The 27,975-nt window shown below is 47.8% G+C and overlaps 4 protein-coding genes across 8 annotated transcripts; 1 reads left to right on the plus strand and 3 right to left on the minus strand.

Annotated features, from left to right (window-relative positions):
• Positions 1 to 748: 748 nt before the first annotated feature.
• bnipl (BCL2 interacting protein like) lies at positions 749 to 5,234 on the minus strand. Of its 2 annotated transcripts, XM_061665213.1 has the most exons (13): positions 5,082 to 5,234; positions 4,779 to 4,879; positions 4,576 to 4,641; positions 4,472 to 4,507; positions 4,361 to 4,384; positions 3,814 to 3,909; positions 2,996 to 3,148; positions 2,547 to 2,750; positions 2,356 to 2,458; positions 2,116 to 2,247; positions 1,293 to 1,379; positions 971 to 1,069; positions 749 to 861 (listed from the first exon to the last, which is right to left on the minus strand). In XM_061665213.1, exons 2-13 carry the CDS (start codon positions 4,861 to 4,863, stop codon positions 837 to 839), a joined length of 1,110 nt encoding a protein of 369 aa, XP_061521197.1. In that variant the 5' UTR covers positions 4,864 to 4,879; positions 5,082 to 5,234; the 3' UTR covers positions 749 to 836. The 2 variants fall into 2 exon arrangements, with proteins under 2 accessions (XP_061521197.1, XP_061521198.1); XM_061665214.1 differs by lacking the exon at positions 4,472 to 4,507.
• Positions 5,235 to 7,038: 1,804 nt separating this feature from the next.
• On the plus strand, positions 7,039 to 13,309 carry mindy1 (MINDY lysine 48 deubiquitinase 1). 2 transcript variants are annotated; one of them, XM_061664410.1, is made up of 13 exons: positions 7,039 to 7,245; positions 8,247 to 8,306; positions 8,416 to 8,811; positions 9,347 to 9,613; positions 9,694 to 9,854; positions 9,919 to 9,976; positions 10,070 to 10,134; positions 10,495 to 10,653; positions 10,732 to 10,834; positions 10,974 to 11,116; positions 11,619 to 11,819; positions 11,980 to 12,141; positions 12,412 to 13,309. In XM_061664410.1, the coding sequence occupies exons 3-13, from the start codon at positions 8,580 to 8,582 to the stop codon at positions 12,481 to 12,483; spliced, it is 1,623 nt and encodes a 540-aa protein (XP_061520394.1). In that variant the 5' UTR covers positions 7,039 to 7,245; positions 8,247 to 8,306; positions 8,416 to 8,579; the 3' UTR covers positions 12,484 to 13,309. The 2 variants fall into 2 exon arrangements, with proteins under 2 accessions (XP_061520394.1, XP_061520395.1); XM_061664411.1 differs by having other exon boundaries at positions 9,374 to 9,613.
• On the minus strand, positions 9,163 to 21,432 carry LOC133395474 (phosphatidylinositol 4-kinase beta-like). Of its 3 annotated transcripts, none has more exons than XM_061664409.1 (16): positions 21,204 to 21,432; positions 19,765 to 20,181; positions 19,111 to 19,463; positions 18,215 to 18,589; positions 17,698 to 17,925; positions 17,028 to 17,267; positions 16,828 to 16,919; positions 16,652 to 16,756; positions 16,453 to 16,576; positions 16,248 to 16,361; positions 15,824 to 15,975; positions 15,450 to 15,582; positions 15,201 to 15,321; positions 14,974 to 15,130; positions 11,631 to 14,410; positions 9,163 to 9,760 (listed from the first exon to the last, which is right to left on the minus strand). In XM_061664409.1, the coding sequence occupies exons 2-15, from the start codon at positions 20,177 to 20,179 to the stop codon at positions 14,380 to 14,382; spliced, it is 2,640 nt and encodes an 879-aa protein (XP_061520393.1). In that variant the 5' UTR covers positions 20,180 to 20,181; positions 21,204 to 21,432; the 3' UTR covers positions 9,163 to 9,760; positions 11,631 to 14,379. The 3 variants fall into 3 exon arrangements, with proteins under 3 accessions (XP_061520393.1, XP_061520391.1, XP_061520392.1); XM_061664407.1 differs by having other exon boundaries at positions 9,164 to 9,760; positions 16,828 to 16,925; XM_061664408.1 differs by having other exon boundaries at positions 9,165 to 9,760; positions 11,631 to 15,130; positions 16,828 to 16,925.
• A 747-nt stretch (positions 21,433 to 22,179) lies between these two features.
• Positions 22,180 to 27,867, minus strand: rfx5 (regulatory factor X, 5). Its single transcript, XM_061664594.1, has 10 exons — positions 26,877 to 27,867; positions 26,733 to 26,766; positions 26,287 to 26,369; positions 26,096 to 26,218; positions 25,905 to 26,021; positions 25,677 to 25,755; positions 25,258 to 25,456; positions 25,111 to 25,193; positions 24,904 to 25,032; positions 22,180 to 24,472 (listed from the first exon to the last, which is right to left on the minus strand). Exons 1-10 carry the CDS (start codon positions 26,984 to 26,986, stop codon positions 23,522 to 23,524), a joined length of 1,908 nt encoding a protein of 635 aa, XP_061520578.1. The 5' UTR covers positions 26,987 to 27,867; the 3' UTR covers positions 22,180 to 23,521.
• Positions 27,868 to 27,975: the final 108 nt, after the last annotated feature.

A 27,975-nucleotide genomic window follows, 5' to 3' on the forward strand; every position in this document is an offset into this window, starting at 1 on the left:
CCTGTCTGGTCATAAACATGAGGAAGGTGTTAGCAGCTCCATTCACTTATACAATGAAGAACTTTAGAAACATTCTATGAAACAAATAGGTAAAACATTCTGTCTTCTTTGGATTTAATAAAAACACCAAATTTACACAGACATTGTACGGAGGCCTTCGTTCTTTAATCCGCCTGGAATATTTGTTACATTCATTTTGTTTTATTTTTTTTTCCCCCCCTAAAACTGATTATTTAAAATTGATCTCATTCGCAGGAAATGGTTGAATAGTTAATTAAATTGTGTAAATAATGAAAAAACTGTTATGGTAGTTTACAATAAGGACCATACTTAGATAAAACCTCATTTTTAATTCAAATGTACTACTATGGCTACTATGTTACTGTATTTTAATGTTTGTGACGGTACTAGGCGAGCCAAGTACTTTTCAAAGTTGTACTTGGTGTAAAACGTTTGACAACCACTAGTTCATGACTTCATGATGAATGATACAACTTAAAATAAGAATTATTACTTAGCTATTAAATCGAACTATTTTAGAAACACATTTTAACAACCGAAATATAATCTCATCTTCAACCAAACTGGCCCATCTGTATTTTTTCAATCTCAAATGTGGACCTTGAGTACAAAAGTGTACACACCCTGAACTCAATGTGTTAACAACTAGCATCTTCATTGAGCTTAGCTTAGCATTGCATGGCTGTCTGTTGTGTGAATGGTGCCGATGTGAGAATAACAAGAAGGATAAAAAAAAAAAAGACGCTTTATTGATAGAGTGATGAGAAAGGTTCTTGCTGCAAGAGAAAGGTGCGAGGGGAATCAAGATGATGAGCTCAGCTCGACAGACTGTCATCGTACCTACATGGAGACATCTTCATCATCAACATTATCCTCATCTCACTTATCATCCTCATCATCGTCACCCTCATGCTCATCGTCGTCCTCCTCCTCATGTGCAGCGACTCACGTTCTGACGCAGTCGGGGATCTGCACGTGCTCGGTGGGCAGCCGAGCAGAAAGCTCTTGAAGGCTGTCGACGAACTCCAGCTTCCTGCTGAACTTTGAACTGAGAAGGAGAAAGCGCGAGTTGCGGAGATGCGGCAAATAACAGGACGAGGTGACGAGAACCAGTCACATCGCTTTACGCTCCACATACAAACTGAGTGCTTTTGCCTCAAACAGCCAACCACTCCCTTTTACTCTTTCATATAGTCATATAAAGTATCCCTATATCCTTGTCTGTACGTCCATGTGCTGTTGCGGCGCCGTGAGGATGATGAAGAGCTGACCTGATGAAGGGTTTGATGATGGTGATGAGCGCTTTGATGGCCCAAGTGGGATGCACCACGAACACGCCTTTCAGATTCTTCCTCAACCTACGAATGCGCACACACGGCAACAAACAGGAAGAAAGTCAAGTTCTCTTCCTGCTGTCCCTTTGCCATTTTCATGACATCAGCAAAAAAAAAAAAGGGAAGCATTCATTTATTTACTATATGTGGATTTCTACGCAGCGTTCACAACCATTCACTCTTTCCCTACTCCCTAATCACTACACAGGGATTTTTATATACAGTAGTGAACTATATAGTTGATGCTGGGGCTGAAACGATTAATTGAATACTCCCTAATTACTACAATGGAATTTTATATATGGTTGAGTCATCACTGAAATTAAAAAAACAGTTTTTAAAATGCATTCACTGCCATCGACGGCTTTAGAAGTCAAATACCCATGTTAACTGGGAAGGCTGGCAGTGAATGAGTTTTAAACACGACTCGGTCCCCCTTAATGATGTCATCGCTGCTTTTATACTGCCCGTAGTTGTTCCCTGCATTAAGAGATGCATCGTGGGATACATTGAGGGCATTATAGGGGATAAGCTATACTCACTACACAATCCATTAGCACTACAAAATGACCAAACGTCACTTTATAAGATGAAAGTTCTTGACTATTTGAATGCGTTAAATGTCACTTTAACGTTCCATGCTGGACACAGTAGAGCAATGCAGGAAAGTGTGATGAAAGGGTGAAATGTGAGAGAGTGCGTGTGTGTGTGTGTGTGTGTGTGTGTGTGTGTGTGTGTGTGTGTGTGTGTGTGTGTTGACCTCCACGCGATGGTGTGATAACATTCCTTGAGCCAACCGATTCCGGGCAGTTTCTCCTTAATACCACCGGCGCAAAGAAAAACAATCACGTAGTTTTCACACACCATCAGATCCAACGTGCCCACCAAGTACCTGAAGTACACACACACAAACACACAGATGCATCACATCAGATGTGTGCGCGTGTACATGTGCATGCACGTGTGCGTGTGTAAGGAAACGCGGGTGTGTGTGACTTACCTGAAGAGGTTGTCCATCACATAGTGATAATTTTCCAGCGTGTTCTTGGGCAGGTAACAAGAGGAAAACACGATGATGTCATTCATCCCGTCTCCATAGTAACCTGAGGTGACAGATGAAACTTGAGAAGTGTGACATCACGAATGGGACTGTGTGTGTGTGTGCGTGCGTGTGTGTGTGTGTGTGTGTACCTCCGTGTGACAGAACCCTGAGGAACGGTTCCAGCACGCTCATGTTAACCTGTCCATCATGCGGTGCGGGTCCGGCAGAGAAAGAGCGCCACCTGGTGCCCTGGCTGTCCACAACATCCTCCCGCTCCAGCGCTCCCAGGCCCATAAGCCCCGCCTCCACTACTGACTCACAGCTGAACACCGTGCTATGCTCCTGCAGGTCATCTGTACACAAAATTTTTAGATAAAATTTTTTGTAAATTTGCCAACATTTTATCTTAAAATACAATTTTATTCTAGAAAATGGGGATGGGTGGGTTGGGCCGTTACCGGCCTTATTTCAATGTATCAAGTATTCATGAAGGCCGCTGATACTTAAGGCAAAAAAAATATGGTGTCGAGTAAGTCCTCCTCACCAGTAGTTGGCGCTACACTACGGCGATGTCACATGCGAACCGGCGACCTCTCACCTTCCAGGTCTAGGTCGTCGACGGGGAAGCGAAGAGACTCGCTGTCCGAGGGCGTTTCCATGGCGTCAAGGTCAAAGTCCGGACCGCCGTCGTCTTCATCTCCGGGAGACGGCGACAGGAACGCCGAATGGAAGTCGCCTGATTCGCTGCGACCTAAATGACGCCACCAACAAGAATATACAAGAAAACGTCATCTGAGGATAAGATAACAGTTTGCTACACACTAGTGGAACAGCACATTTGCTCAAGTTCACTTTAATTGTATGTTATTATTAATAATAATTATTAGCCTGCGACCCTAGTAAGGATAAAGCGGTGCAGAAAATGGATGGATTGATATATAGTATATATTATATGAATCTATGCGAAGACACTGGTGAAGTTTCCGCAATTACCAGCAATGATTTATCAATATGCAACCCTTTTTATTTCTATAAATCTCTGCGAGGGTTTCCATTTTCGAATGATCACTTCTACAATGTTCCTAGGAAATCACAATGGCTATATTCACAAGAGGCCACTCACGTGGTGCTTCGGGGGCTACCTAGTTGGTGACCCCTGATTTGCACACGTATTAGCAACCATACAAGAAGCAGACGGACCATAATAGCCCGTCAATGGCATTTTTCATTATACGTTAGCATTACGCTAAAGGAGTATTGTCAGATACGGTTTGGCTGAAAATTTTGCTGTTTAATATCTAAACCTGGCTTTGTCTGATTGATTTTTCTATTTTTTGTTGTCACTTTTTTGTTCTTGTCTTGCAGTTATTGTATTGTTGCTTTGCTTTGTTTTGTTTCGTTTGTCTTGTTCCCCACCTAAAGACACGCTGAGGACCGGCGCCACCAGGACCTTCCTCTTCATCCTCTTTGCCCCTCCGCCACACGACGACAGCGCCAGAGTGACCGGACGCTCTGTGGACAGGAAGTGATGTCACGGAAGTATTCGATTAATCATTTTGGCGCTACATAATCCACAATTTAAAAATCCCTAAATAGTAACTAGGGAGTAGCATTAATCCGTTCCAGAATTCAACAGTTTGTGCATGATAATTAATTCATTGCGACTCTTTCTGTTGCGTGTGACTTGGCCACCAGTATAACACAGTCATTAAGACACAAACAAAGAAGACTTTCACAACCAAACTGCAGTATTTTTTTTTTTTTTTTTGCAGAGGGCAATGAATATATGCCTGTGAGTATTGTTATATGGTGTGTCTACAGGTGTTAATGCACTGTTCGTGATTAAATAGCCGTTGCTTAAAGAGTTACAACACGGCAACACTGAGGCTATTTGTTAGCCCGTCTATGGCTTTTCGCATTAAGCTGTAAAAATCCCTATATAATGATCCGTCTTTGACTTTACCTGCTGCCACACTTGAAGACCCCTCTGATGATGATGATGATGACGATCATGATGATAAAAGAGAAGAAGATGAGTGACGTGATGTTACCTCATCAAACTCTTCTTCCTCACCTGCGTGGTTCTCCTCATCCTCAAGCTCACCCTCCTCTTCCTCACAAGAAGAAGAAGACCATGAGGTCAAAAGGTCAAAAAGTGTGTACGCGTGTGCTTCTAACCTGCCGAGTCAGCGTCTGCTGTTGCCATGGCGAGGGCGCATTCTCGGACCGCAGAGTCTTGGAAGTCTGTCGAGAAATGTGACGCGCACAATTTTCAAATCCCAACATTAATACAACACTGGTCACTTTATTAGGTACAGTACAGCAGATATGGAAACTGTGTGTTTGAGTGTCAATCGCGCGCGTGTTGTTGGAGCGTGTACCTAATGAAGTGACCTGGCAGGAAGAGGAGACGGTCACATGACCTGCAGCTTCGCTTGGCCTGGATGTTTGCGTCATGGCTGACATGTTGCCTCCACAAAACCTACACACACACGCACGCACGCACACACACACAAGTCGGTGTCATATTTGTTTTGTCATCTGTACTCAATCAGACTTGTCGAGTCTTTTTGAGAACGGTAGGTGTAATAAATGAGGTAAGAGTTTGTCAAAGTAATAAGAAGACACACGCACACACAAACACACTAAAAGGTAACATAAAGAATAATAATAAAAATATTCACGTAGTAGCTGGTCTTTAGTCGTCAGTCAGTCAGGAAACTGCGGCCTCGCCTGATGACATCATCACTGGGTGGACTCTGACACCTCACCTGTGTGGGAGGGAGGGGCCAATGTGCTTTTGTGTGTGCGTGCGTCTTTGCCGTGACGCACTAAAAAATGGCGGACAAGCGCAAACACATCTGAGGAGGAAGTAGAAGAAAGGGGAAGGTGGGTCAAGACGGGAAGTCAACACCGGCGACGGATCGGGTTTCAATCGCCCTCGTCCAATCAGAGGCCTTCGTCTGGTTTCCTGCTGTGCTGGCTCAGTAGGAAAAATTCATTGGAATATAATCCATGACATGAATATTAAGAATGTTGAAGACGTCGCCAGTATTCCCCAACCTTTCCTGAGTCCATGGCACATATTTGAAAAATCTCACAGCGGCACACAAAAAACAAAAATGTCACAAAAATACTGAAATAATGATAATCTCGTCTCACTTTACTCACAAATCGGTGTGAAATCTGGGCCTGTTTAGTTGAACACAAATGTATTATTGTGTTTTATGAATGGCAATACACAGGTTAATTGTATCTTCTGCCATCTACTGGAAGAACATTTAATTGTCCTGCCTGTCACTGTACGTCACTGGCATAGATAGATGAAATACATAATACTTTTCGGGGTTATTACATGAAATTGGATGAAAATAATTTAAATTGTAGCACCGGTTGACAGTCAACACATCAGACTTTGGAATCTTGGAATCTGATTTTACCTGAAAGAATGTTTACGACCAACCAGGTGAGAGAACTGGCCCTCGATGACATCATCATTTTTCTGTCCTCTGATTGGCTGTTTAGTGAAAAACTTGTTTCATCCAGGTTGGACTCGCAAAACAGGTCTGAATTGAGCTGCACAAATTAATACGTTATTCAGCATCTCTGGTGAGTAGGCTGTTTTTTAAAAAATGTATTTATTTATTTTTATTAGCTTTTGGCATCATCCGCTGATCCTGTTCCCCGAAATGTATCAAGGAGCCTACCAACTGCATTGTGATGAACAACAGAAGTCTCTGGGGGGGGGGAATTACAACCTCAGAATACCTGTTGTACGAGTTATACACGTTCTGCAGTTGTTGAAACCATATTGGGGTTGAAATCTGAAATATAAAACACACTGTACTCATATTACCCGTGATCCTAGTCATTTATAGAGTGTATATATACCTGTAGAAATGGACACTCATGTTGACATACACTTTGTTTATATTGCAATTACTGCAATTATAGATGCATTTTTTCCAATAACAATAACAGTTTTTGTCAATTTTGTCAATTTGAGGGCGCACTGATTATTACAAAATGTCAGTCAACAGCTTCAGTTAAAAAGACATTGGTTTAATGGAACCCCACTGCACCCTCTTTCTGTTCTAAAGTTCTACTTTAGTTTTACTACATTGACTTTGAAAACCATGCAACGTCACAGATTGTGACTGCAGCGGCGTTGCGACACACTTCACCAGTTTACGACAGCTAGCTTGTAGCCTCACGCATGCGCCAAATAATCATGGTTGTTCATAGAATGATTTTTTTTTAAAACAAAGCGTAAAGTTCTTACTAACCACTCAAGCAGTCATTACGCTCAAGTGACAATCAAACGTGTCTGTGTGTGAAAATGTATTCACTTTAGGAGGAGATAACACAAACTAGAGCAAGTACGTTGCTAGCATGCTAACTGACATGCAACTTCCTGTAGCGAATGTCACAATAATATTTTAATGACTATTAACTTCTCGTGGATATGAATATTTTGCAATAATTGTATTATAAATTAAATTGTTATAACTATTTAAAGTTGTGTGAGTTGCTGCTATGCAACAAAGCCAATGTATTTCCCCCGAGAACATAAATATAACCTTTAAATTGAAAAGCAACGAGCAAGTGCTGCCACCTGCTGACTCATTTCCCAATTTCATCTTTTCCGTCCACACGCACTGATTGTGTGGGAGCAAACACTTATTTCTACACAAACTACAACTAAGATTATTTTATTAAAACCCCGTTAAAGTACAAGTCTGCCATCGACGCTGTAAAAAAAAAATAAAAAAAAAAAAAAAACGAAGCTCCGCCTGCTGAGCATCTGTCAACAAAGTAAAGCTGCAGCAACGTGAGGTCGCAAAAAAGGTAAAAAAACCAAAATGTCGATTCATTACTTTCATTTGTTTATTTGTAACGTGCAGTTGCAGTTAGTTTCACGTTGATAAGAGGCAATGGTAACACGTTCAAACGTCAAATGTTGTTCAAATTGTGACAGCTTCCACGCACAACTTGTCATTTCCTGCTTTGTGACACAAAGACCGTGTGTAGTTAATACATCTCATGTTAAAAAAAAGAATATTTTTAGCCATGTCCTCGCTAACCAGCGTGTCGCAACCTGTCAGCTGACATCCAAAACAACATTTCTGTCCACCTCGTTTTTCAACAAGCTAACGAGTTAGCTTGGCTAAGGCTGTGACGTCAGCGTTTGTTATTGTGAGGCTTGCTGGCGGTGGTGGGCGTGGCTTGTTACAAGCCGTACAGTCGGTATGACGCGACGGCGAGTTAGCATGTGGAGCTAACCTAGCACCACTTTGATTGGCGTAAAGCTAATTATTGTTGAAACTCAGCTCAAGTTTGGGGTCGGCTGTGAGTACGAAGTACACAGTAGCACATCGTTCAATTAGAGGTGAGTCGATTAATCGACAACTAATCAATCATCCAATTAATCGACAACTATATCTCGATTATTATATAATCGTGAGTTGCAGCCCCCAAAAAATATATAAGATAAACTAAATAATCAAGAAATTACATTCGGCACAGTTTACATGTTCAAAAGGAGTAGGAGGAAATAAAAAACATCTTCAATTCAGTTTTACCTAGTGCAATGACAATAAAGACTTTATTCTTTTTTTAGCTGGTCCTACCCCTTAGTCTTTAAATAATTTGTATCTTATAATATATTAATACAAGGGAAGAAATGTGGCTTAAAGTTGTCAACACTGATTGCTTGTGTAATCTAGCTCCTCTCTGTTCGTTACGTTAAGCAGTGCACGTCAGCGTTGAAATACAGTCACCATCAAAAAACTTTAAAAAAAAAAAAAAAAAAATGTAATGTCATTTTGAATAAATGTTTTTGTCTCCAGCTGCAGGAAGTGTGTGGCCCGCCTCCTCTGTTTTGTGACACCATGTGGATCGTCACATAGGTTCGTTTATTTTATTTTATTTTTTATTCGTATTTTTTATTTTTAATTTCGTGCACACCTTACATCTATCTATATTGTGGCCACAATTAATTTTATTCGTTTTCCGTAGAGATCTTCTAGGTTTTTTCTTCTGCGTCTTCTTTGGACCATGTCAGCGCTGGGAGTGATTGACAGCGACTCGTGAAGACGCCATGTGCTGAGTCAGCCTTCGGACAGACGTATCATCTTCATCATCATCATCATCATCATCATCAGAACAACAACTGCAACAACATGTCCGGCTCCAAGCCGGCGTCAGAAGTCGACTCGTCGTGCCCTTCTCCTGCCGTGACAGACGCTGCCAAGGAACTTATTGTAACCACGGCAACAGTGGGGTCAGAGGTCACGAGCGGCGACGATGACAGCTCTCAGGCCAATCAGGAGGAGGGGGCGGAGCCAACGCCATCAGAAAACGGAACGACGCACGACAACGCGGAAGAAGAGATGCCAGGGGGCGGGGTTACAGGTGAGCGATGGTTGTTTCCACGGTTACGCCTGGTGTGGCTGTGCCGTGGTCTAGCAACATCAGTTCAGTCATGTTTCAGTCGTTTTTGTCATGCGTCAGTCACATTTCAGTCATGTTTTTAAAACTTCTTTCAGTCATGTTTGAGTTCTTGTTTCAGCCCAAATTTTGAGTAACATTTCAGTCATATTTTCAGTGGTGGTTTTTAAATGTTAGACATATTTCAGTCATGTTTTAGCCATGTTTCATCACATTTTAGTCATCTTTCTGCCATGTTTTTTTTCCATTATGTTTCAGTCATGATTTATCCACGTTTCAGTCACATTTCAGTCATGTTTCATCAGTTTGACTCATATTTCCATCATGTTTCAGTCATCTTTTATTAACGTTTTAGCCATATTTCTGTCAGGTTTCAGTCACGTTTGTCACATTGTGCTATATTTCCAGCCATGTTTCAGTCATATTTCTGTCATTTTTTAAAATAACGTTTCAGTCACATTTCAGCCACGTCTCATTGAGGTTTCAAGTCATGTTTCAGTCTCATTCCAGCCATGTTTCATGTCAGGACCTGATGCGGAGGCGATGGAGAGTTCCTCTGTGGCGACGGCCGACAGTTCAGACGAGCTGCGAGAGTCCAGCGACTCCGCGTCCTTCTCCATTCCCAGTCTGGATCTGTCCGAGGGGACGGCAGTGGCGGCGGCCGTGGCGGGAAGCTCGCAGGAGGCGGACGACGTCTTGTCGTCGTCTTACTCCGCTTTGGGGGCGGAGGGATGCTCGCCGAGTTTGAAGGACGATGAGGTGGCAGGTGAAGGTCAAATTCCAACAATGACGGCATGACGAAGAAGCACAATGAAGTCGTGACTGTAGTTGTCCTCCTGGCCAAAGGGGGCGCCGTGCCCGCCGACGCTCCGGCTGGCGCATCGGCGGCGTATTACCTGGTCAAGTGGATTACCTGGAAGGAGAAAAAGACGCCCATCATCACGCAGAGCGACAATGGACCCTGCCCCCTGCTGGCCATCATGAACATACTCTTCCTGCGCTGGAAGGTAGAACACACCCAAAACAAATGCGTGTGTGTGTGCGTGCGTCTACATATGTGTGTGTGTCCAGGCAAAACTTCATGCTCAGACTGAAGTTGTCACCACAGAAGACCTGATGGCTCACCTGGGTAAGCTGCCGCCTATGACATCATGATGACATCATCAACACCTCCATCACATGGCCTGTGCGTGTGTGCGTCCTTTGTTTTTCGTGTGTGCAGGCGAGTGTGTGCTGTCAGTTACGCCGAGAGAAAAGACAAACGGGATGGAGCTCAACTTTCAACAGGTAGACACACGCACGCACGCACACGCAAACGTTTTCTGATGTTCACTTGCGACTTGCTTCACTAACATGGCTAAAAGAACTCCGGAACATTTCTGAAACTTGGCTTAAACATGACTGACACATTTGTCAAACACGGCTAAAATGTGACTGAAATATGTAACAGCACAAAACATGGCTGAAACATGCTTAAAACTTGACTAACTTTACTAATAAATGACTGAAACATACAGAAAACATCGTAAAACATGACTAAGACATGGCTGAACCATGAAACAGGACAAAAACATGGCTGAAACGTGGCTAAAACGGGTCGGAAGTCACACTTCATCGACACTTTCTTCCTGTGTGTGCGTGCATCAGAACATGAGCGACGCCATGGCGGTGCTGCCAAAACTGTCGACGGGTCTGGACGTGAACGTTCGCTTCACGGGCGTGACGGACTTCGAGTACACGCCCGAGTGCATCGTCTTTGACCTGTTGGACATCCCCCTGTACCACGGATGGCTGGTCGACCCCCAGGTGACCCCGCCCCCGCCCGCCGGCCCCCCGACAGGACGCACCGTTGACCCTGTTGCGTGTGTGCACGTGCGTGTCTAGAGTCCAGAGTTGCTGGCTGCTGTTGGTAAACTGAGTTACAACCAGCTGGTGGAGAAGATCATCGACTACAAACATTCGACGGACAGCAGACAAGTCAGTGAAGGTAACGCGCACGCACACACAAACACAGGAAGCTGATGCAGTCAGGTGCAAATGTTGTGACTTCTGACCCGTTTCAGTTACATTTTAGTCATGTTTTATTCAGGTTTCGCATTTGCGTGCGTCTGCGTGTGTGCGTGCAGGGCTGGCGGCCGAGCACTTCCTGGAGACGACGGCGACTCAGCTGTCCTATCACGGTCTGTGTGAGCTCAACTCCGCCGCCAAAGAAGGGGAAATGTGCGTTTTCTTCAGGAACAACCACTTCAGTACCATGATCAAACACAAGGTGGCGACACACACACACACACACCATCATGTTTCAGTCGTGTTCACAGTTTGGCCGTGTTTGTCATGCTGCAAACATGTTTCAGACATGTTTCAGTCATGTTTCAAACATGGTTAGGTCATGTGGAAGTCCGTTTTCAAGTTTTAGTCAGTTTCAGTCATGGTTTAGTCACATCTCAGACATGTTTAAATCATGTTATCGTCATGTTTGAAACATGGTTCGGTCATTTAAATCATGTTTTAGTCCAGTTTCAGACATCTATGAAAAATGTTTCAGTCAGAGTTTAGTTATGTTTCCGTCATGTGTTGTTCATGTATCAATCACGGTTCAGTCCTGGTTTTGTCATTTTTAAGTAATTTTCAATTATGTTTTAGTCCATTTTAGACATGTTTTAGACATGCTTCCATTATGTTTTAGTCATGGTTTAGTCACGTTTCAAGGATGTTTCAGTCCCATTTTAGTCATGTTTCACGTTGCTGGCTTGACTGTGTTCCCCCCTCAGGGCCACTTGTACCTGCTGGTGACAGACCAGGGCTTCCTGCGTGAGGAGGGCCTGGTGTGGGAGTCTCTCCACAACGTGGAAGGAGACGGAAACTTCTGCGACTCCGACTTCCGCCTGTGTCATCCTCCTCAGAGAGACGCGGCGCCCCCCAGTGTCGCCCCGGCACCTTGCGACCAACAGCAGCAGCGCCAGATTGACCAGGTAGCACACACACACACACACACAGGGTCGTGTTTTATTCATGTTTTAGCCATGTTTCGGCCGTGTTTTAGCATGTTCCAGTCTTGTGTCAGTCGTGTGCAAGACTTGTTTTAAATGGCTCATGGCGGCGGCAAAACATTTGTGCGTGTGTGCGCCTTAGGACTATCTGGTGGCGGTGTCCCTGCAGCAGGAGAGCAGTGGCGGGGGGGCCTCGGGGCAACTCAGCGACTTGGAGTTGGCCCGGCAGCTGCAAGAGGAAGAATACCAACAACAACAACAACAACAACAGCAACAACAAGGACCACAACAGGCAGCCCCGCAGGTAACCGTGGCAACACACACACTCAACGTTTCAGTCATGTTGCAACATGTTTTAGTCATTTTCCAGATTTGTTTTAGTCATGTTTTAGCCACTTTTTAGTCGTGTTTTAGGTCTATATCGGTCAGAATACAGAATTTTTGTTTTAGATTTTTGAGTCCTGTTTCATGTTTCAGATATGTTGCAGTCAACGTTTTCATCACATTTCAGTCATTTGTTTTAGCCATATTTGTTTGATGTTTCAGTCATGTTAACATGCTGGTGTCTTTCTAGGTCAGAGGTCAGGGTTCCCAGGCAGGAGGGGCCAGGAGAAGAGAAAAAGACTCCGACTGTGTCCTGCTTTAACTTGTCCCCCCAAAGTACCTGTAGCACACACATATAATGCCAAACCTCAGTGCTTTGTGACTTTGCGTTTGGTTTTGGTGAAGGTTTGTCAAAGGTCACGTGTCATAACAAGCTCCTCCCACTAGCTTGTGGGCTAATAAAGGCGTCGCTACGCTTACCAAGTGCTCACTCTTTTCTCCACTTTTATTTATACATTATGTATATATAGTACAGCGGTCGGTAAACGTAAATACTCAAAAGAGCCATTTTGATTGTCTCCCAGAGAAAAACATTTGCCATCAAAGTAAGGGTAAACACTGCATATATTGTTCTTTTTTTATTTGGATGTATAAAACCTACAGTGTTTTTGCATTTCTGAAATCAGGTCACTGCTACGGAGAACACAAAAATATTTCTGCATGTAACAAAATCTCTGATTGGTTGAAGCTCACTTGAAAATAAAATATCCGATGTCTATTTGAATTGTCCAAGAATTCATGGAATTAAAACCAAACTTAAATTAGCGAACCAAAAATTAATTCTGCTTGTGTGTTCTGACATTTTATTGCATGTGGAGCTTGCAGTCAGCTGTCAACTTGGGTGGGGGGGGGGCGGGGGGGGATGACTGTTTCACTTAACAATATAATATATATATTTGCCAAAATAACAGCCAATAGAAATATTGATTTTACCTGCTAGGATTTTTGCTCCAGAATCTCAGCGTCGGCACATCAGGGCCGTAGATCTCCCCTTCATTTTCACACACAATTCTAAGCTGTCATCTGTGAGTCGTGAGCAATGTTGCTTTCTAATGTAATTAATGTAGTATTAAACTTTCAGTTTTCTCCAGAAACTTGTCTTTTCTCTGATTTATCCATGATTTAGCAACCGGGTGTCAAATAGGCTCAATACAGCTTGGTGTCGCACATCTGTGTCTATGACATGAATTTGGAACAACGAGAAAAATACACATATTTTAATGTCACGGGAGCAGCACAATCTTGCATTTGACAAACTAATGAACTAATTTTAGTTGAAATACTCCTTTATTTTCCAAAGTCACAAAGAGCCCAAGCAGACAGATGAGAGGGCCACATGCGGCTCTGGAGCCGCGAGTAGCAGACCCCTTGGTATTGTAGAATTTTTTTCTTTTTAAAGATGTTAAAGGAGCACTTCAGACAAGTTTTCACATTCATACTTAATTTTTTTATTTGCACTTTTTTTTTTTTTTTTTTTATCAAATAGTTGAAAGAAGGAAAAAGGCAACAGTACTTATTTTGCTTTCATGGCCTGTTTGCATTCTCAACAAACGGGAACAAAAAGATTTCAGCTAGCTGGCTAACGGAACACTGTGCTTTCTCTTTTGTGGTTAAAAAAGAGAAAAAGTTTCACTGATCGTGATCAGCTGTCAACCAAAACAGTTACTTTATTCCAGTTTAGAGTTTTTTGTACTCCCCAAAAAGTTAGCTGGTTACTACAATCTGACAGCCCTGCAGTAAATATAAATATAGACTGTACATTTATTATTAGAATTCATACTAAAGTGTGTTAGCAGTAGGCTACTACTAGGCTAGGCTAGCTCCTCGCTAACAATACAAAGGTGTGAGTTCACATAAAGTGTCTTCAATCAGGTCCTCCTCTAGCAGTCGTACAAACGAAACGGAAAGGCGCCGCCTGGTTGGCTGGAGTCAATCCCAGGAATGTAGTGTCAGCCAATCGCAGAGCGACAACAGATTCATGAAGTGTAAACTTAGTGAATGTGTTCTTGAGGAGACAAAACCAGGTTCCTTTGAAACGATAAAAATGCTTCATTTTAAAATGCTGCGGCAACTTGAAATTGCTAACGGACCTTCGTTCAACATGTAAACAAAACGTGGCTTCCGTGATCATGCTAATATTAGCACGTTGGCGTTCCCGTCACAACTCTGAGATATTGTGAAGTTTTCGACTGGAAGAAAACGACAAAACAAAAACATTCAGCGTTCGCCCTGTGTGCAAGGTTAGCATAAATGCTAAAGCTAAAAAGCCAGGCTAGTGCAGAAATTTTGGCAGGAGTGTGGCAGCGACGCGACGCAACACAAAAGCTACTTTTCATCACGCGGAGCCGCTGCGTGCTTCGGTAGAGCGAGAGGCAACGGAAGAAGGCGAAGAAGAAGCAGCCGAAGAAAAAGAAGATAAGGCAGCTCAAGTAGTTCCAGAAGGAAAAGTAAGCAGGATAGAAGCAGATGCAAAAAGAAAAAAAATACTACTAAAAAGCACAAAAACAATAAGCAGCATCAGAAAAAAAGCAGAAAATAAACAAATGAAGCAGAAGAAAATAGGAAACAGCAGCAGTAAAACAAAAAAGGATGAAGAAGCGGAATACTAAAGAGAAGAAGACGCAAGCAGAATAATAAGCAGACACAGAAAGGTTGAGCTTTGGAGGAAGGTCGAGTCGAGCGGCGTTTTTCCCGGCGGTGTCGTCGGCGTCGCGGGTGGCGACGGAATCACATGATCCCGTTGGTGACGTACTGGTAGGAGTCGTAGAGTTTGGTGGTGATGGAGCGCACCGAGCCGTCCACCAGCTGCTCCAGCAGCAGCTGCAGCTGCTCCTCCGTCAGGCTCATGTGGAAACGCTCCTTCAGGCCGCGGATGGTGCCCGCGCCCTGGAAGCACGCCAGCTGCGACCCTACGGAAAACGCACACCATCAAAACCACGCCACAAACTACACCATCTTTGGCACTTTGTTAGGATATACCTTGCTGCATGATCTCCACGATGTGCAGCACCTTGTCCATGTGCTTCCTGGCCGCGATCATCCCCTGGAGCATCAGCATCTTGTAGTACACGAACATGTCTCCATCCAGGCCGCCCATCACCTGAACACGCAAAAAGGTGGCACGGACGTCACGTACGTCACACCTTCAGCTTCCGACTTTCAAGCGAGTCCCGAGTTCGAAAAGCGCCGGCTTCGGTCACGTGACCGGAGTCGGAGTCGCGCACTCACGTCCACAAACTCCGGGGTGAGCTTGAAGGCGGACGTCTCGAAGCCGAGATTGCGAGGAGAACTGGACAAGATGAAGCCGAAGTCGATGTGAATGATGTGGCCTTCCGAGTCCACCAGGATGTTACCGTTGTGTCTGCGCAGACAAAATGGCTGCGTCGTCAAGGAACGTTTCCATGGTAACAGATACTTTGTCATTCGGTTGTCTTTAACTTTTAAGTACAATGAATGTCGCTGATTATGGTGTTACTTGGACAGCCGAGTATCTTCTCAGGTGCTACGCGGTGTAAAACTGTTTGAGAGCCACCGGCTTAGCATGAAGACCATGATTAAGGGCCCACTGCTAGCTTAGCTTAGCACAAAAGGGGTCCTCTGACCTGTCTTTGACTTGCAGGAGGTAACAAACGAGGCTGTAGCCGGCGCAGCTCTGCACAAAATTCCGCTGAGCGCTGAGGAACTGTTCGGTGGTGAAGCTGCCGTGTTCCTGCAGGAAGTAGTCCAGCAGCGACAGTTGACTCTGCTTGCGCACCTGACGCACAAACGACACGTACACATGGTGTAGACTTTTACAATCCATATTTGAAGACGTATCATCCGAGTAACCGATTTGTATGTTTTTCGGTTTGGAAAAGAAATGTGAGAATGTCGGGCTCTCGGCGGGCGGGAGGTGATCGGAGGGTACTTGGTGGCCGGGGGGTCGACATGAACACAGACTTTGATGTGGACGCTTAACATTTTATCGACAGCATAATAAAGGTGAGGATTCCGCCCGGCAGCGACGACACGTCTGCGTGTTGGTACCTGATGCAGCGACACGGCGTTGAGGACGGGTTCGATCATGCCGCTGTCTGCCGACATCACCAGGATCTTGTAAGGTTTGATCCACAGAGGAAGTCGCTCCTGACGCCAGATGGCCTTGAATACAGCAAACACGCTCGTCGTCGCGGTCGCCACGCTAACATGCTAACAGGCTAAGTGCGATGGGCGGGGAGGAAGGGGGCGGTACCTGCAGCTGCGTGAGCACCTGATAGGCCAGAAGCTCTTGTCTCAGGTCGTCTCCGCACTTGACGATGACGGGAAGGAGACGCCAGCTGGACAGGTGGCCGTAAGGGGACGCCTCGCGGATGCGCCTGCACACGCACACGCTTGTTGCCTTGGCACGACATCCCGACACGACGGCGTGTGCGCGCGGTTGCGACTCCCACCTGACTTTTTCCTCCCAGGGCTCTTTGAGGGCGACGGCCGAGGGGTCCTCGGGGTCCTTTCTGAAGGAAGTGGGCGTGTGCGCCAGGTTCTCCGACAAGCGGCGTCTGCGGCCGACGCAGCGACAACGTCAGCCGGAACGGGAACAGGAAGCGGACGAGGGCCGGCGCCGACTCACCTGATGTCTCCGGCGGCAACGAACACCTCCCTACTCTCCACGCTGGTCAGGCTGTCCACCGAAAACTGACTCAGGTTGTCACTGCTGCTTGTCTGAACCTCCGCCGCGCAACAGGAAGCAGACAGGAAGTTAACAGAAATTAAACAGGAAGTAAACGGGGAAATAAACAGGAAGCTTGTTAGCATCAGGCCAGCGCTCACCTCCACCTGCAGCTGTCCGATGTCGTCCGTGGCCCAGGCGTCGTCGTCGTTGTCGTAGTTGTGGACGGCGGAGAAGTTGCCGGGGGCAGCGGGCGCGGCCGCGACGGCGCCGTCCGCGTTGTACTCCAGGTTGTCGGCGGAGCGCGCCGAGCGGATCCGAGTCACGGGGATGCGTGCGGGAACGGCCGACGTCTCAAAGTTGTCGCACTCCAGCACCTCCACGTAGATGATGTATGGAGCCTGTCCACCCCACAGTCACGTCATATACATACAGTATACGTTTGACTAAAACCAATATTTTTATCTTACAGACAACGTAAACCAACGCGTGTCACTTTTGATCTCATGAGTATGATCATATCATTGATTGATAATTGACACACAATTATATGGGGAAGCAGTAGCTCATCATCTGTAAGGACTTGGGCTTTGCCACTGTTCTGTCTTTCAGAATAAGAGCATAATACAGTAAGTGTTATGTCAAATGTGGACAAGTTTATTATGTTTGAATTTGTCAACACCGAAATAACATTTGATTGAGTTTGTATTTTTGCTGTTGTTTTGAAGATGACAGTTTTATCGGATGTGGGCCCGCCTCACTGGCTCTTTGACCGACCGCAAAAAAATGATTATTGGCGCTTCGCGTGTACGTCGGCGTGCGTGTACCGACCTTGTCCTTGGAGTTGAGCACGGCCGCCTGCGTGTGCGGGATCCGGACCAGGTGGTGCTGGAAGTCTGCGGTGGGCAGCCAAACTCTGGCGGGAAGTTTGTGGTTGAGCAGCGACAGTTCCGAGATCAGACGCTGCGTCTTCTGCTCCTTGCCGGGCAGCGACGCCAGGCGGCGACCGATGGCCAGCAGAGACTTGACCAGCTCGCGCTGAGGACGCAGACGCTCCGGCTGGAGGACACATCGCAGCGTATCATGGCGGTCAAACACATGTCGCAAGTGCTGGGGTCTTTCTTGATGACCCTCTCGCGTTTCCCAATGCTTTTCTGTCTTTTTAATAATAATACCCAAGAATATAATCTTTTTTTTTAGCACTTTTCGTGTTCGGGGCCGGCTATACGCTGGCACGCGAGCTTGAGATTTCGAACCCCGAACCTCAGAACTATGTGGCAGATGTGCTAAACACTCCTCCACCGTGCTGCCACGGTACAAATAACCACAACAAAATGGCGTCACTCACCTCCTCATGGACCGCCTCCACTTTGGGGTTACTTCCTGTCCTGCGCATGGCGGCGCCCGGCCCGCTGGGCGCGGCGGCGTCAGACTTGGACCGCTGGTGGGTCCTCCGCGAGGGGGACGCGCACGGCAACCGGCCGGCGTCGGCGTGGCTGCCGCGATGGCGACAGTGAGCGCGGTGGCGTGATGGCGAGGGCGTCCGCGGGAAGGCGGAGCCGCGGGCGGCGGCGGGGGGCCGCAGCTCGTCGGAGAGAATGAGTTTGCGGAGTTTGGCTCCGCGGGAATGTCGCTGGGCCGAGATGTGCATGTCGGACGAGTAGGCGCCCAGCAGCCACGCGCACAGTAAAGAGAACACGATGCTGCCCCCGCAGCGATGCACCTGGCAACCAATCGCAGATCAGAAGAAGACACGCAGCACAATTGAGCGCCTCAAATTGAAGTTGTTTATAAAAAATAAAAAAAAGCTTGCATTGTGGAATACGCCTCGCTGTCTGTTAAATCCTTCCTTTTTAGACAATACGACAGAAAGTTCCAAGTGGCAGCGATCTGACAAAGAAGGCGAAACGCACGATAGAACTTCAAAAAGAACTCTGAAAACGACTCCCTTCGCTGTATACGCCATCAAGAGTCTTCACTAAGAGTAAAGGTGATGTCAAATGTTCATTTATTCACTCCGTTAGTCATTGACAATGATATCGCTCTGTTTTGTTATGTAAAGCTATAATTATTCTGAACAAAATGTATTTTTTGTACATATTTCTTGGGTGTCTGGAACGGATGACTTGGATTTACATTGTTTCCAGTAGGAAATCATGCTTTGGATTTCGCACGATTGGATTTTTGGTCAGACTGTCTGGAACGGATTCATCACGAAAACCGCAGTTCCGTTGTGCGACTCACCAGGTAAGGCTTGATGGCGTCGCCCACCTCGGCGTCCATGTGCACGTACATGCTGAGCAACTGCGGCAGGTAAAAATCGACCTCGCCGGCGGGGAAGCTGAAGAGGCGGTTCCCGATGTACGCCTGCACGCCGGGCTCCTTGGACTTGAACAGGTACGCCACCGCCATGGACACGTCGAACAGCTTGGACTCGAACAGGCGCAGCAGCCACGACGACTGATTGGACGACGGAGACGCGCCGTGCCCGTTCGCCTCGTCGTCGTCCTCCTCTTCGATGACGCCTTCCTGCTTCTGCATTTGGACTTGGAGCAGAACTTCCTTGCAGGCCTTCAGCGCCACCTCAGCGTCGATCACTGGACAAAGAACAACCAAAAATGTCAACTATATCCTCACCTTCCTCAATGAATGGCCCGAGTAATTTCTTTGAGCAAAGAAGTTGATTTTCTTTTCATGAAGCCGTCCAGAGAAAGACATGGAGAAAAGAAACGAGAGCTGCCCCACAACAACGGAAAAGAGAAAACGATAGGAGGGAAAAGAAAGAAAGAAAGAAAGAGGGAAATAATGATAAAAGGAGCACAGAGAGAAAAGAAAAAGCAAGAAAAGAAAAGAAATAGAAAACAATGAGCCCCTCGGTCCAGATGCCCCCCCACTCACCTTGCTCCGCCCCCTCTTTGGCGTCCGGCGGGGGGTCGGCGTTGGCGTCGGCGTCGCTGCTGAGGCTGCCGCTGCTGCTGGCCACGCTGCCGCTGGGGCTGGAGCTGCGGGGGCTGGCGCTGGGCGACGACGGCCGCTCGTCCCGGCAGGGCGGCGGCAGCGGCGGCTGGGGGCGGGGCTGCGGGTGACGGTGGTGGCGGCGGCGGGACGGGCAGTCCGACGAACTCTCGGAACAGCTCGACGACGACGACGACGACGAGGACGACGAGGCGCTGGAAGGGGACGAGGGGCACGAGAAGCTGGTAGGCGACGAAGACGGGGGGGCCGGCGCCGAGGCGGGGGCCGCCGCCGCGTGGGTGGGGCTTAGGTGGAGCAGTCGCAGGGCGGGAGAGAAGGAAACCTCCGTGTCGGCCATCTCTGCGGAGGGCAACACAAAGTCGGCTACTTAAGAGTTTATAGCACGTTTCATTTATTATGTATACGGTATTGGTATGTTCATATTTGATCATTTATTATTATGATTTCATACATCCATGAGATGTAATTTGTTTCCCAAAAAATACGACGAGACAATGTCATCAAATATTTCTCGATGAGAATTGCGCCGTCAAACATGTTTTGTGTTCTTGGAAGACGACACGAGCAGCTGCTGTTATTATTCTTTGTGTACATGTTTCGTTTTTATTTACGGCCGCTTCCTTGTTCCTCGACGCGGCGTCTTGATTGGCGACATGACTAAAACCTCTTGCTGTCTGGGGAAAAAAAACAACAACAACAACAACATTGGGAAGGATGTGTTTTGTGTTCCTCGGTCAGGTCGCTTTTTGATTGGCCAACATTCCGTTCCTCGTCACAAAAACTCAGGAGACGACAGATTTTTGGCCGTAAATATTTGAACGTTTGATATCGAAGATTATTGGCCCCAAACCATATGGAACCAGTTATCGGGACAAATCCACATCAGACCGAAGAATCGACTTTTAGGGGGATCTTATGAAACGTAAAATAATCTGCCGTTGGTCGTTCTTTGTTGGGAAGGCGCAAAATTTGCACAAAAACAGCCCGATTATCTTTATGCGTTTGTGACCTCACCAGTACCATGCTCAAATAACTTCACAGATCCCCGTGACATCATCTCTCACACACACACACACACACACACACTCGCATCACTGATATCTGGAAGATCACAGATCATTTGTCGACGTCACAACAACGAAGGCCCGTCTTCTTGTGACGTCACGAGACACCGCGAGGCCAACTTTGTTGACGAGTGACGTGTTTGCGCATGCGTGTTAGCCGCACAGAGGATGAAGACGATGAGGATGGAAGACACAACAAATGAACATATAAATGTACAAATTGGTAAATTCACACGAGGAAGGAAGAGAGGTGGGGGGGGGGGGCACTCGGGGGGGGGGGGGGGGGGGGGCACTCACCGGAAGGGAAATGAGGGAAGCTAGGCCGCTTTCGACGCCGTCCAAATGTGTGTCGCGGTTTCTTCTTCAGGCGCCTCTCGAGTCCACTTTGACATCCGGTTGCGCTTTCACAGCATCCGCGCAGCCATCCGGTTCTGTTGAGCTTCGTTTGTGGACGTGTTGATGATCGGTCTGATTTGTTTTCAGGCAGCAGTGACGCAATATCAATCGCATTCCCGAGATGCAGCAATAGCACACTTCCGGTTCTGGAAGACATAATAAGAGCGTCCACGTTCGGGTTCGGAACGGGTTATCGAATGCCGCCACACCCAACAATCGTTGCATTTATTCATGTTTAATACGATTGTAAATGTCAATTCATGTAATGAGTGAAGCTTTACTCGAGCATCTCATGGTTTCAGCAACCTATTCTTTTATTTTGAAAGAGCACACCAAGGTTTTCGCTGGCTAATTGTGTTTCTTGTTGACGCTGCGGATTTTTTTTGTGCGTTTTTTTTTTTCTTCCGCTTGGACCAAAACACAGACTCGGAACACCACCCTCACGAAGACGTACTGATTTTGTCATTCTTTTTTCCCTTTTGTTTTTCTTTTTTTTTGTAAAAAAAAAGAAACACAGCGGACGAATGTCTGGCACACATTCCTTAGGTTCGGGGTTTGAGTCTGACCTGTCGCCTTCCTGTGTGAATGGTCCATGTGTCCCATGTTAATTGTCTACATATGCCGCGACACTGGCTGGCGACCAGTCCAGAGTGGAGACCACTTCTTGCCCAAAATCAAGTTTCCACGTCACCCTAATGAGAAGAGTTGCAACAGAAAATGGATGGAGGGATGTAAAAAAAATAATAATAATCATAAAAAAAATACAACCCAGATTCATGTTGTAAACATGAAAATGGATCCATCACATCAGCGGGCGAGTCTCCCCTCACTTCCACTTTCTCTTCACAACAAACTAAACAGACAAGGGAAGGAAAGGTGCATTTCACTGATTATTGGCTTTTTGCTTTCTTTTTTTTTTTTAACAGTTGGATCGACAACCGTCAACGAGACATTTGAAGAACACGTTGCGAATCAAGAATAAGAAGTATAAAGTGCAAACAAGACACAACACAAATACAAAACATTTTAAAAAAAAAAAACACAGGAAAACCATGCGGGACAGGTTGTCAGAGAAACACACAAAAGAACGAGCGAGAAAACTGATTCTCGCAGGTGCTCACGGGACTACGTTACCCACAATGCCTCAGCCTCGCATCAGGATGGCGTCACACACACAAAAACAATAACTACAACAGTGAAAAGTTGACATCACACAAACACACGTGACATCACTTCCTGCCTCCTGCTTCTACTTCCTGTGTCAAAGTGCAAACCGCGTGTGCGTGATCAATTCAGAAACTTCCAAAGTCCCGAAGACACGCGCACGCGTTACCCGAGTCCCGATCTTTGCTGTCTGGAAATTTCTTCCTACTTTTACAAGCTCGTCTTCCTACAAACACTGAAGAACCCGAACACGTCCACTTCCTGTGTGACACATCCCCACCGTTTCCGGGGAAACGTGACACCACCTCCCGTCATAACGTTACTGCTGTGCCGTTAGTGCAAACAAACGTGAGTGAACACGCTAACAACATATTTTACTGCATGTGAACATTTGCCCAACGTTGTGCTCGTCGTTCTGGACGATGACGCCATCGTGGAGGACACGCCCGCTGATGATGTCATCGCTTCAGCCAGATGCCGGCGATTAGAGACCAATGAGACGGGACGTCAGTGGGTCAAGTGACCAATCCCTTTGAATGACAAGAGCGTCAGGACGCGCACTCACATAAACACACGTGTATGAATAAACCTCACACACACGTGTACATAGGTGCTCACACGTAGACACACCCAAACACACTAAAACACAAACGCACACACAAACCGACACATGCACACACACGCACAGACGCAGGTGTGCGGAGCAGAACAGTAGGAGGAGCAAAAAAAGCACACGAATGAGGAGAGGTCAGCGCAAAGAACCCCAAGCGGGTTCTGACCCGTAGTAAGTCAGCTTCTTGTTGGTGCCCTCCGGACTGAATACTACTTCCTGTTTGGGCCCGTGGGTGGTCCGGAGGGGCAGTGGGGGGGGGGGCTACGAACGAACGGACGGACGGACGGAGCCACAGTATACAGCGTTTAGTGCAATGGGAGCTCAGGTTCATGGTTAGGCGTCATTCATCCTCCTGACTGGTGGCTGATGTCGCCAATCTGGGATTTCCACCCATGAGAAGGATGAGGGGGCGGGGCTTTTGAGGTAAAAGGGGAGGCGGCCTTTAGGGGCTGTCCGCTGGCTCCTCCTCCTTTCTGACCTCAGAAGAAGAAGAAGAAGAGGAAGAAGGTGGTGGGTTGACGTCCATCGGCATCAGCGTGATTTCCACTTCGCCGGACTCGCGTTGAATTCTGGGAGCTGCAAGAGGAGGATTGTTGTTGTTTTTGTTGTTGTTGGGTCTGGGCGCCTTCTGGATGACCTCCACCATGGGCGTGCGACCCGACGGCGCCAGCTCCCACCCGGCGTTCCCGGCACTCTGGAAGAGCAGCAGCGGGCGGGCGTGGCGGTCGGGCTCGGGAAGGCCGCCAACGCCCGGCTGGCACTGCACTACCACGCCGCCGCTGCCTGGCTGGCCGCGCTGGGCGGCGTCCGGCGCCGTGGGGAGAGCGCTCAGAAGCAGGCCCGGCGGCTCCTGGATCACCAGCTCCAGCACCGACTGTGAGGCAGACGAAGACGCCTTCTGGATGACGCCACCCGTCACCGAGGTGATGATGGGGCCGTGGGGCGGCGCCTGAGTGGGCGGGGCGGGCGGAGGCAACGAGTCCTCCGGGCGAGGTTTCCTCGGTCTTCCGCGTTTTCGTTTGACCGGAGGAGTCGCCATACCGCCCGACAAAGTGCCCACCGTGGCCTCTAGGGGGCGTTTGCCGGCGCCCTCTCGAACTTTCTGGAGAACCGACGCCGGCGGCGTCACTTTCTCCCGTTCGTAGGACAAACACCCCTGTGGGACGATCATGAGGGGTAGCGGCCCGCCCTGCTGCTGGGGCAGCGTCGCCATGGCGATCACCTTCACGCCGCCGCCGCTCGCTGCCGGTCCGCCGGTCCCAGAGGCCGGGCCCGCACCGGAAGCGTCTTTGGGCGCCAGGGAAGGCGGCGACGAGCGCACCGACAGCGGCGTCTTTTCCGGGAGGGAGCTGCGAGGGAGGATTCTGGGAAGCTGCTTCATGTACGCCTCCACCTGCGGCACACAAGTCATTTTGTAGCTTTTCAGTGGTGCCTTGAGATACGAGTGTTTATTGCCACTCTCTGATGAAGTCCATGGTCAAACTAACCATAAAACAAATACAATTACACTTTGTGTATTTTAAACATAACTTTGCCTTAGAAAGTCAGCTTAGCTTAATGCTAACTATCAATGCAAAACTCCATAGATGGGCTAACGAATACCATCGGTGTCATGTGGTCCATGCTGTAAACATTGGCACTTATGTCATAGGTATGGACTTCAAAATGTCTCAGTAGTAATTTTAGATTGCTTTCAGAAATATTGGCAAAATCCGAATTCCACGAAAACTAGGCCATACGAGAACCTCGCCTCCACTGTACTACGCTCAGCAGGTCCCCAACATCACTGACACACACACGATCTGATTGGCAGCTGAAACGCACCGCAGGCCGCAGAGAGGTGACAGCGGGAGAGGGCGGAGCCTCCAGCGACAGCGATTTGGTGGAGGGCATGTTCTTGTCCGCGGCGGACATCTTCAAAGTGGTCGTGGAGGCCGAGTCTCCGCAGTCCCTCTGAGGAAACAGGAAGTGGCGAGCGGCTGTGACAGGAAGTCACGGCATAGAGACACTTGCGGGTGCGGGGTTGTCTACCTTGAGGTCTGTGGGGGTGTCGCCCTCGCATTTGGATGCCAGCGGGGTTTTCTTGATGACCTTGTGTGGCTTGGCGGGACCTCCTGAAACACACAAACATCGTCACCGGGGGGACACATGCACGCCCACGCGCGCACCCACGTTTACCTGCTAGTGCCGCCGACGCCAGCACCTCGGCTTGGCTGCATCGGGGGTTGACGATGTGTTCCTGGATCAGGTAGCGAGCGATCTCCACCACCGTGTCGAACGAATGCTTCAGGATCTTTTGCGCCCAATCGCAGATCAGCTTGCACGCCGCCTCCGTCACTTCCTGCTTGTACGTTTGCACCAACTCCGTCAACTCCGCCTGACGCGGGCGACGAGACCGAGGAGCAAAAGATTTAGTTGGATGTATTTATTTATTTTTTAGACACTGTAGCTATACTTTAATATCGAACCATTTATAAATAAACTATTTTGATCAAAACAGGAGATTGAGATGGAGGAGGAAGAGAAGGAGAGGAAATGTAGAGGAGAAGGAAAAAGAGGGGGAAGACGAGGACGAGTATGCGCGTGAGTGCACGTACGGGGTCGTTCTTGAGGTCGAGGTTGGGCAGCAGCGGGATGTTGAGGACGGTCTTCCTCCGGATTCCGCTGTAGCAGTACGTGCCGCCTCAGCAGTTAGGGAAAACGTCACGCAACACTCGACACGCTCCCCACCACACGCGCACAACGGCACGTTAACGCCACAAAAAGAAAAAAATCGCGGCGGACACTGCGACGTTGCGTCTCCGTGGCAACGCTGGTCAGGATATTTGGACTGTCCTCTGCCTCCGAGCCGTCGGGCTTTAATGTTGGGGAAAATGTCTCGGATGATTTTCCCAAAGTTGGCGGCGCTCAGCGGACGATGCTCCAGGTTCTCACAGTAGCGCCTGGAAAGGGCACAGGATACACAGACAGCACGGTGGGTGGGTCACTGTGTGCGCGCGTGTGTGTGGATGCTCACTTGTAGGTTTCGTAGACATCCTGCTTGGGCAGACACGTGTCCGAGTGCTCCTCCAAGTGACTCCGGATCCAATTGCACGTGTGAAGCTGTTCCGACGTGTTGAACAAACTGTCGCCTCCGCCACTACACACACACAGAGTTCAATTTACACATTTTGGGGTATGTGGGCAGGAGGCGGGGCTGCGTCAGACCTTTTGTCGCCGGCCCCGAGGCCCGAGGGCAGCTGGAGGTACAGGTACAGCTTGTCGTTGTCGGAGAAGCGTTGAACATCTTGCTGTCGAACAAGAACACACGAACACATTGACAAATCATATTTGCAGCTCGGGAGCACATGCCTCGGGTCAAAAGTTTTCAACATTTCAATTCCCGCAGGCTCCTTTCTCGTCATACGCACATAAAAAAAATGTCAAAACCATTCTGCACATTACGTCGGTTGCTTAGCGGGAATTCAAATCCTCGCAAGACGCTAGAGGGGTTCGGAAAATGCAACGTAGCTCTGTTGGCAGCCGTGTTGTTAGTGTGAGCAAAGTACATTAATCATATAGGCCGCAAAAAAAATATATCTTTAAAAAAATATTTTGTCCAGACAAATAAACCCAGCCGTATAAAGCAGTGAATTTGTGCCTGTGTTTCTTACCAGGATCTGGTCCACTTTGGTCTGAACACTCTTCCTGCAATGGAAGTGGGAAACAAATAATAATAATAATAATAATAAAAAGACCATTGGATGGATTTTGGTGTCGTTGACGTTGTTCCGCGACGGGCGATCGAGCCGACGTACGAGATGTTGGTCTTGAGCTTCTGCAGCAGCATGCTGGGCTCGGTGTCGCCGTCGGCCGCGTCCGCGTCGCCCTCCTCGCCGCCAGGGCGATGGTGCTGCTCCTCCAACATGTGGACCGACTAAGCGGCGCCCGGGAGCACCATCTGACCACAGCACAACCCTCAAAGTGGATCTACAAACATCCCAAATGACACAACCACGAGTACTGAAGTTATGCAAATTCACAATTCATCTATTTGTTATCGATAGCGCTTGTTAGTCCACATTAGGGTGAGCTGGATTCTATGCCATCTGACTTTGGGCGAGAGGCGGGGGCACACCCTGGACTGGTCGCCAGTCAATGGGAGGGCGCATACTGTAAAGGCAAATAAGCTTTCACAACTGTGGACAATTTAGGCTGCAATGAATCTAACGTGTGTTTAGGATGTGGGAGGAAGACAAACTCCACACAGGAGGACCGTAGCCCAAATTCGAACCCCAAACTTCAGCACTATGAGTCAGAAGTGCCAACCACCTGTACACCGTTCTGCCCTAATCAGATTTCAAACATTGCAAATAGGAACAAAGCATGTCAGATGTGAATGTCAAGATTTCCTTGAATAATCATTTGGCAACCGGGGACACACGGCGGTTCGACGGCGCTCTGCATCCCCGCTCGCCGGGCAGCCTCCGCCCGGAGGACTGCGGCGACTCGAGCCGAGCGCAGGCGGCGAGGTGACGCGAGGTTGCCGGTCAGCCGGCCTGCCGCCATGTGTCGGCTTCCTTCGATCGAGCGAGTTAGCGCCGAGCTCAGCGGCTAGCAGTCATAACTAGCGGAAACGCCGTGATCGTCATCATCATCGTCGTCACCCCCACGCGCACATAATGACGTCCGAACCCTAACGTCGACGTTTGACAACATGCGATTGTCACACGCTAACTAGCCTAGCTCGTTGCTACCAAATAGCACAAGCTAGCAAGCGGCGAGGCGAGCCGTCCACTTGTTTTCGAGCGCCATTTGACTTGGAAATAATTCCCGAACGCGGGAAATGAGTTATGTTGTTAAATAACAGCAGCATCGATGGCTAACATTAGAGTTAACGTTTTAAAAAAGAAAAAT

This window comes from Phycodurus eques, chromosome 20, assembly GCF_024500275.1.
Source record: "Phycodurus eques isolate BA_2022a chromosome 20, UOR_Pequ_1.1, whole genome shotgun sequence".
In the NCBI taxonomy this organism is placed as follows: Eukaryota; Metazoa; Chordata; class Actinopteri; order Syngnathiformes; family Syngnathidae; genus Phycodurus; species Phycodurus eques.